The sequence below is a fragment of the Ambystoma mexicanum genome, chromosome 10 (genome assembly GCF_040938575.1).
Source record: "Ambystoma mexicanum isolate Mex_15411 chromosome 10, UKY_AmexF1_1, whole genome shotgun sequence".
Classification (NCBI taxonomy): Eukaryota; Metazoa; Chordata; class Amphibia; order Caudata; family Ambystomatidae; genus Ambystoma; species Ambystoma mexicanum.
Genome location: NC_090932.1, coordinates 1,597,015,311 through 1,597,027,354, shown reverse-complemented (window position 1 = coordinate 1,597,027,354; position 12,044 = coordinate 1,597,015,311). Strand labels below are relative to the sequence as shown.

Here is a 12,044-nt window from a genome sequence, read left to right as displayed (position 1 = left end):
ACTTTGGGATACGGTAGAATTCAATCTACTAGTTCAAGCTACTCTAGAGCATAATACATTTATTTCCGATGTTTTTTACCAGCAAATTAAAGGGGTTGCAATGGCCACTAAATATGCTCCAGCACTTGCAAACCTATTCATGGGACTATTTGAAGATTCAGTTGTGTACACAGATCAAGTATTCAAGGACAAAATAGGGACATGTCAAGATATATAGATGATGTACTACTAATATGGAAAGTAACGGAAGAGGAATTGGAAAAATCAGTAACAGGGAAATAAACTTTCTTGATTTGACAATGTATCAGGAAACAGTCTTAAAACTCATACATACAGGAAGGAAACTGAGGTTAACTGAACTCTTCTTGCAACCAGCTGCCATTACGGTTTATGGTAATTTCATCTAAAACCATTGCATCTAATGCCATTCCATCGAACCTTTTCCATATAAAACATTAATTGTATGTCAAAATATTTTCATTTGTTCTATATGCATTATTTTATAAATAGCCCGGTTTTGATAAAGGCCATGGAGCCGAAACACGTGTCAACCTAGAAAGGCCAAAGTAATAAGATAAAAATAAAATAAGAAATAGAACAAATCTACATGCTGCCTGGCTTAGGAGTACAAAAAACCCTTATAATTTTCAATCCTGCATTATGGGATTTTTAAAACCTTTGCGTTTTTGTGATTTTATATGTTGTATTCATATTTATATATTTATTGTATTGTGCTCAATTTCCCTTTTGGGTTAGGTTTGCACCTACAAAATTGCTTACAATATAATAATGTTACACTTCGGGCTTCCCTGAGGGCTTCCCTGCAGAATACGACTCCTTTACAAGCTCCTCTGTGGAGCAGATACAGGTTGCAATGGCGCCTGCACAAACTATGACGGAGTCCGTGTCAGCTGACACGTCCTGTACGTGGAAGACGTACGGCAAGACACGCCCCCATATGGCTTTAAAACCACCGTCTTTCAAGGGGCTTGTTGCTGCTAATTAGCGTTACAAGCTACTGCGGTTACGTCCATTTACTCCTTCGCACTAATTCCTGATCTGCTTACCTGGTTCCTGACCCTTGCCTGGTTTCTGGATTGAAACTCCTACTCCCTTTTGGCTTTCTAATGACCGCTACGTATCTGACCCGGACTGCTCCTCCTTTGGCTTGCCTTCCCCTTTAATCCTGTTGTGCTCGCCTGGCTTTTTTGACACGGAACGTTATTGGATTATTCTTCCTGCTTCCTGCTGCCTCTTGCGGTACCTCACCCCGGCTAGCTGTTACCAGACGCGGAACGCCTTTGCCCTCCTTGTAGGTGACTCGCTCCAACTCTCCTCGCAGGTGACTCACTATCAACCACCCGGAACTCCTCAGACGCTCCACGCCCTATCTGGATGCGTGTGCGCTCAGGTACCTCTTTGTAGTTGTCATTCCGGGTGAGCCCTACCAACTCCATCTCTGCTATTGAATTCATTCCCTACTGTCCTGATTGGGTATTTTCCTTTTGCTGGATTTTGGGACACTGAGTGATCTACCCTGTCTTGTGAACTTGTCGTCAAATGCATATAAACGCTTTGCTGATTCGCACCAACCCGGCACTAGTGCGACCCTCGTGCCGCTCGGGTTTATTTCCCTATACTAACATTCCTGTTTATTGTTTTCTCCTATCGTTGTCTCCTTTTTCCTGAACAATTATCCATCCTCAATATACCCATATTTCAGGTTTGTTGTCATTGGTTCAATACTTTAGGAAGTCTCTTTAGATTCTTTCCACTCACTGTGGTAATCTCATATTTTTGTAGATTCCCCCCGGGGAAGCTCCACTCCAATACTTACCTAGGTATTTCTGTAATATACTGCTGTCCTGATTGTTTGGTTTGTTCTCAACACTGTATAATATCTTTGTATTCTTTTGCAGCATTGGTATTGGCGGTGCGTGTTCTCCCCGCTCTTTTGTTCAATTGACACCTCCGTCTGTCCCAATCGAAACAGCAGTGAGGTACATTGTAGAAAAGAGCCCCTCTTTGAGGAAGCCTGTGTCTTGTACTCAGGGGAGCCGGGATAGAAGGCTGAATATCGATTCTTGTACTACCATCATCTCCAAGGGCACTCATCCACGTCTTTGACCTACTTCGGAGTGGTGAGTAACAGATAAATATAGAGCCTTGCAACACTCTGAATGGTTGAATGAGGGCTAGTACTAAGGACAATTAAATTTAACCTAAAGGGCAGGGAGATTCACAGACTTGTTAAGCGATAAAATCCTTCACTGTGATTTGATTGCTCTGTGGTTAAGCAGAGGCATGGCCTTCAGTACCAGCAGAAGGTGGCACAAAGAAGTGGTACACAGGTAGAGAGCATACCACCCTACTACTAAACGCCAGATAGAGACCCTTACATTGTACGTTTTTTATGACCAAGTATTACCGGATGCACAGAGAACTGCAAAAGCAAAGATGGAAATGGAACCTTTATAGAACCCAACTGGGCATATTGGGATACTGCCCTTACACCCATAAGGACACAATTGTTACAAGACTGACATAGGTATTCTAATCCTAAATCACCAGATCTAATCAGGCAAAACAAGAAGGGTAGTAGTTTCTTTTGCCTTCATTACTATCAAAACTGACCATGTAATAAATGCTTCTAACGAAGGGCAAACATCCACAAATAACATGTACCATACTCTGATAACATAGCTTAAAGTTTTTGCATAAAGACTAATGAAACGTAACCTGCTTTAAGCTAGAACTTACTTAATGATGGCAGAGACATTGGTGATCTTGTTAAAGAAATCAAACTCGCGCTGGTAGAACTCCTTGGCTGGGCCAGACAGCGAGCCAGTTATCTCTTCCATCAGCTGTTCCAACAAGTCCCCAATGTCGGCTGTAGATAGAATCATGAAAAGCAACTGTGAACAAGGTCTAGAGAATCATCTTTTTACGTCACTGTATAAACTATAGCAGAAGTGTGAAGCCTTAAATGAAAATACTCCCACACACAAGTTAAAACACTTTTTCTAATATTCATTTAAAGGGAGCCTCATACATTACCTGCCTAAGTCAGGACCACCTTTAAAGAGAAGAGTTTTCTCTCCAGAGTCAAATCATGTATGATGTGTAAGGGTGGAGAAGTACGAGTCTGACATAGTGGTGGTATGTTTGTTGGCAAAGACTGAGAAATGACATACTGTAACGCTCTTTCTATGGATTCTTCTCACACAGATTCCTCATCTGATAGATATCCCACCCAGTTCCGCTGCTTCAGAATTTTTTTCGACAGTGGGTGTAGTGGACCTCGACTCGGCCGTCGATCCGTCTTGCTCAGTACTCTATCGTCAGCTCCGAGCGTGACGTCAGGCGTTGTATATATACTCCATCACTATGCCCCACACCACAGTTTACCCCTCCCCACTCTCCAAGCTTGCCACGTTGCATAGGAAAACAGAGATAATAATGGGCTAAAAAGCCCATAAGAAGTTAAAAACAACATTAATCTTCCAACGGAAGGAAAAACCTTGTGAAGACACCACAATAAGTAGCGTCAGAAAAGAGATTTTATTTTTAGCTAACATGCGGTATGAACGACAGAAAATGGTCATCCAAGGACCATCACCAAGTCTCACCCCAAGAGAAGATGCACATCAACCGTCAACTTTCTGAGCTGGGACGGACAGGAGCGGAGATGAGGAATCTGTGGGAGAAGAATCCACAGAAAGAACGGTAAGTAATTTCTCCTTCCATGGATTGCCTTTCTCCCGTAGAGTCCTCATCTCATAGACTCCCAAAGCAGTAGATGAAGGAGGCGGGAAGAAAGTTGCACCGCCCTGCCAAAGCGCAGCATCTAAACTATAAAGTTTATTAAAGGTATGAAGTGAAGACCATGTTGCTGCACGACAAATATCCCTAACAGGGACCACCCCCCTTTTGAAGGGCAGTTGATGCAGCAACCCCTCTAGTCGAGTGCACCCTGATGCCTGCCAGCGGCTCCCTGCCTGCGGATTGGTAACACTCCGATATGCAGAATAAGATCCAACAGGACAATGGGCCTCATTACAAGTTTGCCGGTCCGGTAACTACGATATATCGGTAAGCTTGCTGGTACCGTAGTTACCGGACTGGAAAACTGAGTTCTGCTCGCGGGTGCATTTTTGACCGTCAAGTCGGACCTGGCGGCCGTTCCAGCACCCACGAGCAGAGCATGTCGGATGCACCGGCACCATTCTGAATGGTGCCGGTGCATCCGGCCTCCCCCATTCTCAGTGAGCCCTATTGGGCTCAAAGGGAATGGGGAGCATTTTTTACTGGTGCCCGTGAATGGGCAAATACCGTTTCCGGCGGGGCCGTAATGACCCAGTAATTGCCCATTCCCGGATGCCGGTAAATTTTGCAAATTCGGCAGCAGCCTGTCAGTTTTACCGGCATGGCTACTGCCGAACTTGTAATGAGGCCCAATGTTTGTTTCGTTATTGCCAAACCTTTACGAGCTAATAGGAAGGCTACGACGAGTTGGTCAGTTAAACTGAATTCAGACAACCTTGCAACGTAGATGCTTAGGGTCCTCTTGGGATCTAGGCGATTGAAACGCTGCTCTTCCTTAGAGGTCTATGTACTGTGACAGATGAAATTCGGAAACTACCTTTGGGAGAAATCCAAGTCTTACTCAAAGAGAGACATTCTCGCGAAAAAAAAAAAAAATACAGGGAAGGCGGTTTGCAACATAAGGCTTGCAATTGACTAACCCAACTAGCGGATACTATTGCGCCTACAAAATCTGTGTTTAAAGAAAGAAAGTAGTCGCATAGAGCAAATGTGCATGGGCTCGAAAGGAGACGCCATCAAAAATGTCAAAGTCAGGCAAAGATCCCAATCTGGGAAAGAAAAGGTAGTTGGCAGAAACGTATATACAAGGCCCTTCAGGAATTGTGCCATTACCGGGATCGTAAAATAGGAACCTTGACCCGGGGGCCCTCTTGAACACAGACAAGGCTGCCAAATATCCTTTGGCTGTGGTGACCTGAAGGCGTGCAGAGGCCAGTAACAGAAGGAACTCCATCACTGTAGTTGTGGGGCAAGAGATGGGGTCAATCTCGTGCTCCCTGAACCACACCTCAAATCCTCTCCACCTGCACGCGCACAAAGATTTTGTAAATGGCCTGCATGCAGAGAGGTCCAAGTCATCATATATCATCCTCTCAAGAGCCAAGTATGTAGGTTGAGGGACTTGGGCGAAGTACCCGGCCCTCAGACTGGGTTAGGAGAACTTGTCGCCGAGGCAACTGAAGAGGTGGGCAGATGGTTAGATCCATGAGATCAGAGTACCATTTCCTCCTCGCCCAGTCCGGGGGCGATCAGGATCATGGCATCTCAAAACCTCTTGAAACTCGTGAGAACCCAAGGGATGACGGGAATCGGAGGGAAGGTGTAATGGAGAGGAAAGTTCCAATCCACAAGAAACCAGTCCCGCAGCGCGCCCTTCGTTGGGAATTCCGTTGAGCAAAACTATCTGCACTTCCTGTTGGATTCTGTGGCAAATAGGCCATCGTCGGGATACCCCAGTGAGAGACGACCTCCTCTAGGACTTCCTGGCACACTTCCCAGTCGTGAGAGACCATGCTCTGCCTGCTCAGAGCATCCGCCAAAACGGTCTCTGTCCCCGCCATATGAACTGCAGAGACTGAGATCCGGTGCTCCAATGACCAGAACCACAGCTGCATCACCTCTCTGCAAAGGGGGTGGGAGGTCATGCCACCTTGCTTGTTCAAGTAGTGCAGGGCCACCGTGTTGTCCGTTCAGAATCAAGACATGCTTCCCCTGCAGAGACGGAGAGAACCCCTCAGGGATAACCTGATGACTCGCAACTTCAGCCTGTTGATGTGCCACCTGGCTTCTGATGCTGACCAAAGGCCGTTCACCTGCAAGTCCTCACACCGAGTGCCCCAAGCCTTCAGAAACACATCCATGACCACTCGGGTCTGAGGCGAAGGAGGCCAGAAGGGTTTCCCCGACATGAGATTGTTGTGGTCTGCCCACCAGTTGAGGTCGTGTACCACTTGGCTGGACATGATGAGGGGATCCAAAAGGGCCCTGAGGTACTGTGACCATTGCCCCCTAAAGAGCCACTGCAGGGGTCGCATGTGTAGCCTTGCCTCTGGCACTAGAAAAATACAGGAGGCCATGAGACCTAAGAGGCAGAAGAAGCCGCAGGTAATGGTAAATCCCTACCTAGGTATCTAGGACTGCACTGATGAATTGGAGTCTTTGGACTGGTGTCACATGGGACTTCTTCAAGTTCAGAGATGAGCCCAGCCTGTGCAGTAGCAGGCAGGTGTCCTCCAGATGAGATCAAACCTGCCTTGAATCAACCAGTTGTCCAGGTATGGGAATACGTGAACCCCAGATCTCCCAAGGTGACCCGCAACTACCGCTATGAGCTTGATGAAGACCCTTGGAGCGGGGGTCTTCCCAAAGGGAAGTACCTTGAACTGGTAGTGCTTGTCCCCTACGAGAAACCACAGGAACTTATTGTGCTTTCGATTAATTGGCACATGGAAATAAGCGTCCTGCAGATCTATTGTCAACAGCCAGTCCTGAAGTTCAAGAGTGTGGAGAATTCCTCTCAACGTCGCCATCCTGAATGTGTCCTTCCTCAGGAGCTTGTTCAAGGCCCTGAGGTCCAGAATGGGACAGAGACCTCCTTCAATGGGCAGCAGGAAGTACCCAGAATACCAACCCGATCAACGCTGCTCGGGTGGGATCTCTTGCACGGCACCCTTCAACAACAGGTTTCTCCGTTTGTCCTGGAGCTCCTGTCCCGGTTGGATTGGAGGAGAGGGGCGGTCTGTCCGGATGTTTCCTTAAGAAGGGCAACAGTAACCCCAACGAACGAGCTGAAGGGCCAGGCATCAGAGGTGATCTCCTGCCACTGGGGCCAATGCTCTGCCAACCGTCCACCAACTAGTAAGTTGTGGGTGGAAAATCAAAGCGGCTTAGGAGGCTGGGTCGCCCCCGCCATTATGGCTGCTTCTGGGCCATCAAAAGCCCTGCTGCCAGGGCGCGAGAAATGCTTCTGCCCTTGCCTGGCCGGTGGGAGCTGCACTTTTCTGCCATAATGTGCATATCACCTATAGACTCTGGCCCTGGAGGCGAAGCTGAAGGCAGGTTTGGCCGACTGCGCAGCCAGGCCTAATGATCTTGCAGTTATTTCTAATTCCTTACATTTCGCTTAGCATTCATAGGCCTTCTGGCGGAAGAGGAATTTGCCTGCAAAGGGCATGTCCAGTAACTTGTTTTGGACAATAGGCGAAAAGCCTCAAAATTTCAAATAGGTCTACCTCCTGCTATTGAACGGCCCACACAGTCAGCCACGTCCAGGCTCTTTCGCAGTGATGGCCTGGCTACCCCTTTCCCATCCTCCACCAGCTGTAAGAAGTCCTTGGGTATCTTCCCCTCAGGGATGTACTGCACAACATTCTCCACTGCCTTCCAGAGACCAAAGGAGTATTTGGCAAAACCACTAGCAACGTTTGTGGCTTTGAGAGCCATGCTGCCTGATGTAAAAACCCTTTTGGCCATGGCATCAATTTTTTCTTAGCTTTTCTGTCGGGCTGCAGATTGGAAGTAGAAGAAGCTGATCTGGATGAGACCGTAGCAGCTTGAATGACAAGCCCTTCCGGGGAAGGGTGAGAGGAGAGGAATGAAGGGTCCCCTCTTGCCGGCCTGTACTTTCCAGTCATGATGGAGCTGACTGGGGGAATGGAGCAGGAATGCTGACACAGAGATGTCACAGGATTGGCAATTTCCAGATTCAGTGGCATACTGCGTCTGTAACTGGACCTTCGTCCAATATATCTGTCAGGCCATACCCTGGTACTGGCACTGATGAAGATTTCAAACCCAAAGTGTCAATCACCTTTTCCACCAACACCCTGGACTTGGCATGGTTATGTGTATAGGGTTAGCTTTGCTGGAACTCCAGGTCTGGTGGAGTATCCAAACTGTTGCCTTGTGAAGCCCATGTGCTAGTTCCAGAAGTTGAGCCTAGTTGTTGAAATAGTCAACGCCACCTGTTCCCATGAAAATGGGATCAACATCTCCTTGATCACCCGCGGCATCAGCATCAAAAATGATCGACAAATTGCCACGAAAATCGGAGCCTGAGAGAGATATGAAAGATTTCTCGCTCAGTGTCTGCGCCTAGGGCTTGTTCTTCGGCATATATAGTGTGGCTGTCGACCTCGACCGAGGCTGCGATGCCAGGACACTGGCACCTCGAAATGCACGGGAAGGACCCGGCATTGAAGAAATGCACGGGAAGGACCCGGCATTGAAGGCCTTGACTACTTCTTCATCGCCAAACTCAAAGGTTTTCAAGACGTTGATGGCATCGGCACTGGAGCTCATGAGGGGTTCGGCAACACTGAGCGCCACTCTTGGTTTCGAGGCTTGCTGCTTGGGAGCGGGTGGTCACCCATGCCTGCAGCGGCATGTTTCCTAATCATGTGTGGCATGGAGGTTTTGAGATCCTCCCACGCTTGTCGAGTGGTAGGCCCACCCAACAGTTTACCTCCTTCCGTCGACGAATCTTGAGGGACGAGGAAGAGTGGCTCCTCGAATGGGACTGTTCCTTTTATTGACAATGTTCTTTTTCAGGGGAAACCACCTCGGTCTCAGCCTTAGAGGACCAGACAGTCGACCGCGGCAGAGATTTAGAAGGCTGTCATCCTAGAGCAGGCTTTGCAGCCCTATCAGGCAAACATTTCGGTTGCATTTTGGCACGCAACGCACATCCCTCCGTGTCATGACCCGTGCCGAAGCACCAGAGGCATAACTCATACGGGTCGGTAACGGATATTTTGGTGTGACAGTCGGTACACTGCTTGAATCCCGAAAACTGGGCAACAGACATCCTGAGTCGAGGAAAAAGATTTTCTGACAAAAAGTTGATTATAGAGTCGAAGAATAAACCGTGTTCCTAAAGCAGCGTGTCAAGCGTGCGGAAAAAAGGAACTGAGGAGTAGGGCGTAGTGATGGAGTATATATACGACGCATGACGTCACGTCCGCAATCGATGAGCGAATATTGAGCAAGATGAATCTACGTTCGAGTCGAGGTCCACTACGCCCCCTGTCGATAACATTTCCGAAGCAGCGAAGCTGGATGGGATATCTATCAGATGAGGAATCTGTGGGAGAAAGGCAATCCATTGAATTTTATTTATATATAAAATAACAGGAAAACCTGTCTTGCCCCATTTCTACGAGGGGTTGCCCTACCTCAACAAAAAGACTAAGGACTCTGTCAGGATGTCCAGTAAAGTAAAATGTCCACAGTCCTGTGTCCCAAACTATTTCCTTCCCTTACACCATAGTGTAGCTAAGGAAAAACGTAAAAGTTCCTGAATGCTCCTCCACATGTATACAAAAAAACGACAACAGGTTTAACGGGGAATTGCCTTCCTTCCTTTCTTTCTCTGCCAGTCAGTCACTTAATTACAAAGAAAACTATTCCCAAGTATTGGAGGTGGAGGAGGGGGCAAGTATTCTTCCCGCATTCTTTCACAAATGTAGCATCAAGTCTGGTTTACTATATTGCCAGACTTGACTGTAGATCTTCGTGTTCCAGAAAAGGTCTCTTCCTTTGACAACAGGTCCTCTACTCACTTTCTTCGCTTCTTGTACCTTTCTTTCTTTTGTAGGTCCCAGACCTCGATAGGTTGTCTCTGGATCTGCCAGACTTGTTTCAAGGCACGTCTTTCCTTGTCTGGGTCCAAAACCCCTTCATGTTATCTTGGAACCTCTCGAACTTGCTCTGGGCCCTGACCCCTTGATTGTATGCTTCAATTAGCTTTTTCGGTTCTTGACCCCTGTATGCTTCTGTTGTGGGGCTTTGCAGGCTTTGTATGGGTCCCAGACCCTGGTGTGCTGCTCTTGCGGGGCATCCTCGACTTCGTATATGTACCAGACCCGTTTCTCAGGTTTGTCATATGCTGTAACCAGGCCTGGTTCACTAACCTGCCAGGTACTGGCTTTCATGTGACCGTCTTTGTTTTCCCCAAGTACTGCTACGAGGGAGATGGGGCTCTTCAGCCTTCCCCAACCGCCTCCTTTGTTCTCTTCTATCTCCTCGACCTGCTACAATAACCCACTTGGCATTACTGGATTGCTCTGGTGGCTCTGCAGCCTTCTTACGCGGGCTTCGGGAAGTCTTCCATCGATCTCTGCAAGCATTTTCTTTTCTTTTTTTTTCCCCCAGCAATCGCATTTGGATGAATGTAACAACTTATTTATATATTGTGAGGATCTGTCCAAGATCACAGGATGTAGACGAAAATCCTCGGCCATGGGGATCACGTGCACCACAAATCAGGTACTGTCAATTCCCTTTGGTGGAATGGGAGGGAGCACTCTAATACGCTTGAGAACCCACATGTTCCACATTGTATCAACGAGCGGAGAAGTCACGGTTATTGCAACAGGTTGCCTGATATAATCCAGTACGGATCGAGCAGTCTACACTGTACTCCACATACCCATTACGTGTTGTGCGGTCGGGTGCACTTCGGCCTCTTACTTTGTGTGACGGAAGACCGGCACTCCGCCTAATTATTGGCTGATTGTCCCTCCTCCTGTCGATACTCTATAAGTGATCCCGCCTTTTGGGATGACGAGCAAATGCCACACCCCTTAGCAGCAATACTAATGGAATTTTTATACATCTAACCCAAGTGGTCCCTCACATCTCTCACCAAGTCCATTAACCTCCAGTGAATACGGCCGGGCACAGGGCACCCAACGGACTATTGTCAGATTGCTGCCTCAATGCCCGCCGATTATGCCTTTCAGGTCTGGCACACTAGGTCCAGACTCAGGCGGGTGGGTGATAGTCGCCACACAGATCAGGAACAGAGGTGTTGTAACTGTTTCAATACCACGATTAGCCCGTAACACATTAGATTCATGCACGCCTTTCAGTGTAATATATGGGTTGCCAATGGCAACCCGCCTTGTCCCACACCAAGATGGTGATAGATGGAACCTATGCGCATGCACAACGGGTTACCCGGCAACGAGGTATAGATTTGCTCAGTACGAGACGCGCGGGTTAGACAACTAGCGGGGAAGCTGATACTAAGCCTCTGAGGTGAGCAAAAGCATTATAACATAGGACCCGTCAAAAGGTTTGCGCACTATAAAAACAGACCCCTAGTGATACACAGTACGAAGAGGGGATACTGGAGGAGGGTGGGCACCGGACACCCTATATAGGGCAACAGCTTTTTGCTGCTGAAGTTTAAGACGTTGAGATTTTGGCATATGGGGTTATACATAGCTGTAACGCTCACCTGGTATCCACGGGGACGTCACTCAGCCTGTTCTAACCTCTTACGACCTCGAACCCTTCCCTGGAGTCTACTCGACTGGAGACTGGGCCTAAACACAGGATTGGTAGAGTTTAACTCCCTATAGTCTCTGTGTGCTTGAACACCTTCTTCCTCGGGGTCCAGACCTTCCCTTTGATCCACAGCTCACCTTGTTTTCTTGGAAAGTGTGCTCTCCGTCCTGCATTCAGCGCAGGGGCGCGTTGATTGATGTGGGCTCGTTGCTGCCTAGATACTTCACTGGCAAGAGTCTGACAGGTAAGTATAATGAGTCTTTTGAACAGTTCTCCAACTTAATTCCTTTCCTTCCTTAGATGATGGCCGGCGTCCGGGGATGGCGACGTGCTGCTGAGATGAGTAGCGCTGAAGGTGAGTGAGAGCGCGATACGACCCTTTCGTATTTGTATTGAACGGAGTTCTTTTTCTGTGTCTTTTAGGTGCCGCAATGTTTTCAGCGTGGATGCCGGTTATGAAGAAGAAATGCAGTGAGTAAGCGCGGTATGCGGCGCATCTAGATATTTCCACGCTAACCTGGAGTGTCTTTTCCCTCTTGCAGATGGATGAGAAGTTCTGGAGACAGAGTTCCCCCAGAGCGGCTGGGATTCAGGTAAGCGTTTGAAGCTCGTGCAGTCTTTAAAAATAAGCGAAGATTTGCTGAATG

At 47.8% G+C, this 12,044-nt stretch overlaps 1 protein-coding gene across 2 annotated transcripts in view; it reads right to left on the bottom strand.

Moving 5' to 3' along the window:
* Window positions 1–12,044, bottom strand: part of PI4KA (phosphatidylinositol 4-kinase alpha) — a 2,470,135-nt gene that overhangs the window by 470,666 nt on the left and 1,987,425 nt on the right. For both annotated transcript variants that reach the window (XM_069619956.1, XM_069619957.1), the window contains one exon: window positions 2,761–2,890. In XM_069619956.1, coding sequence (XP_069476057.1) covers window positions 2,761–2,890 — 130 coding nt within the window. The remainder of the gene's footprint in view (window positions 1–2,760; window positions 2,891–12,044) is intronic.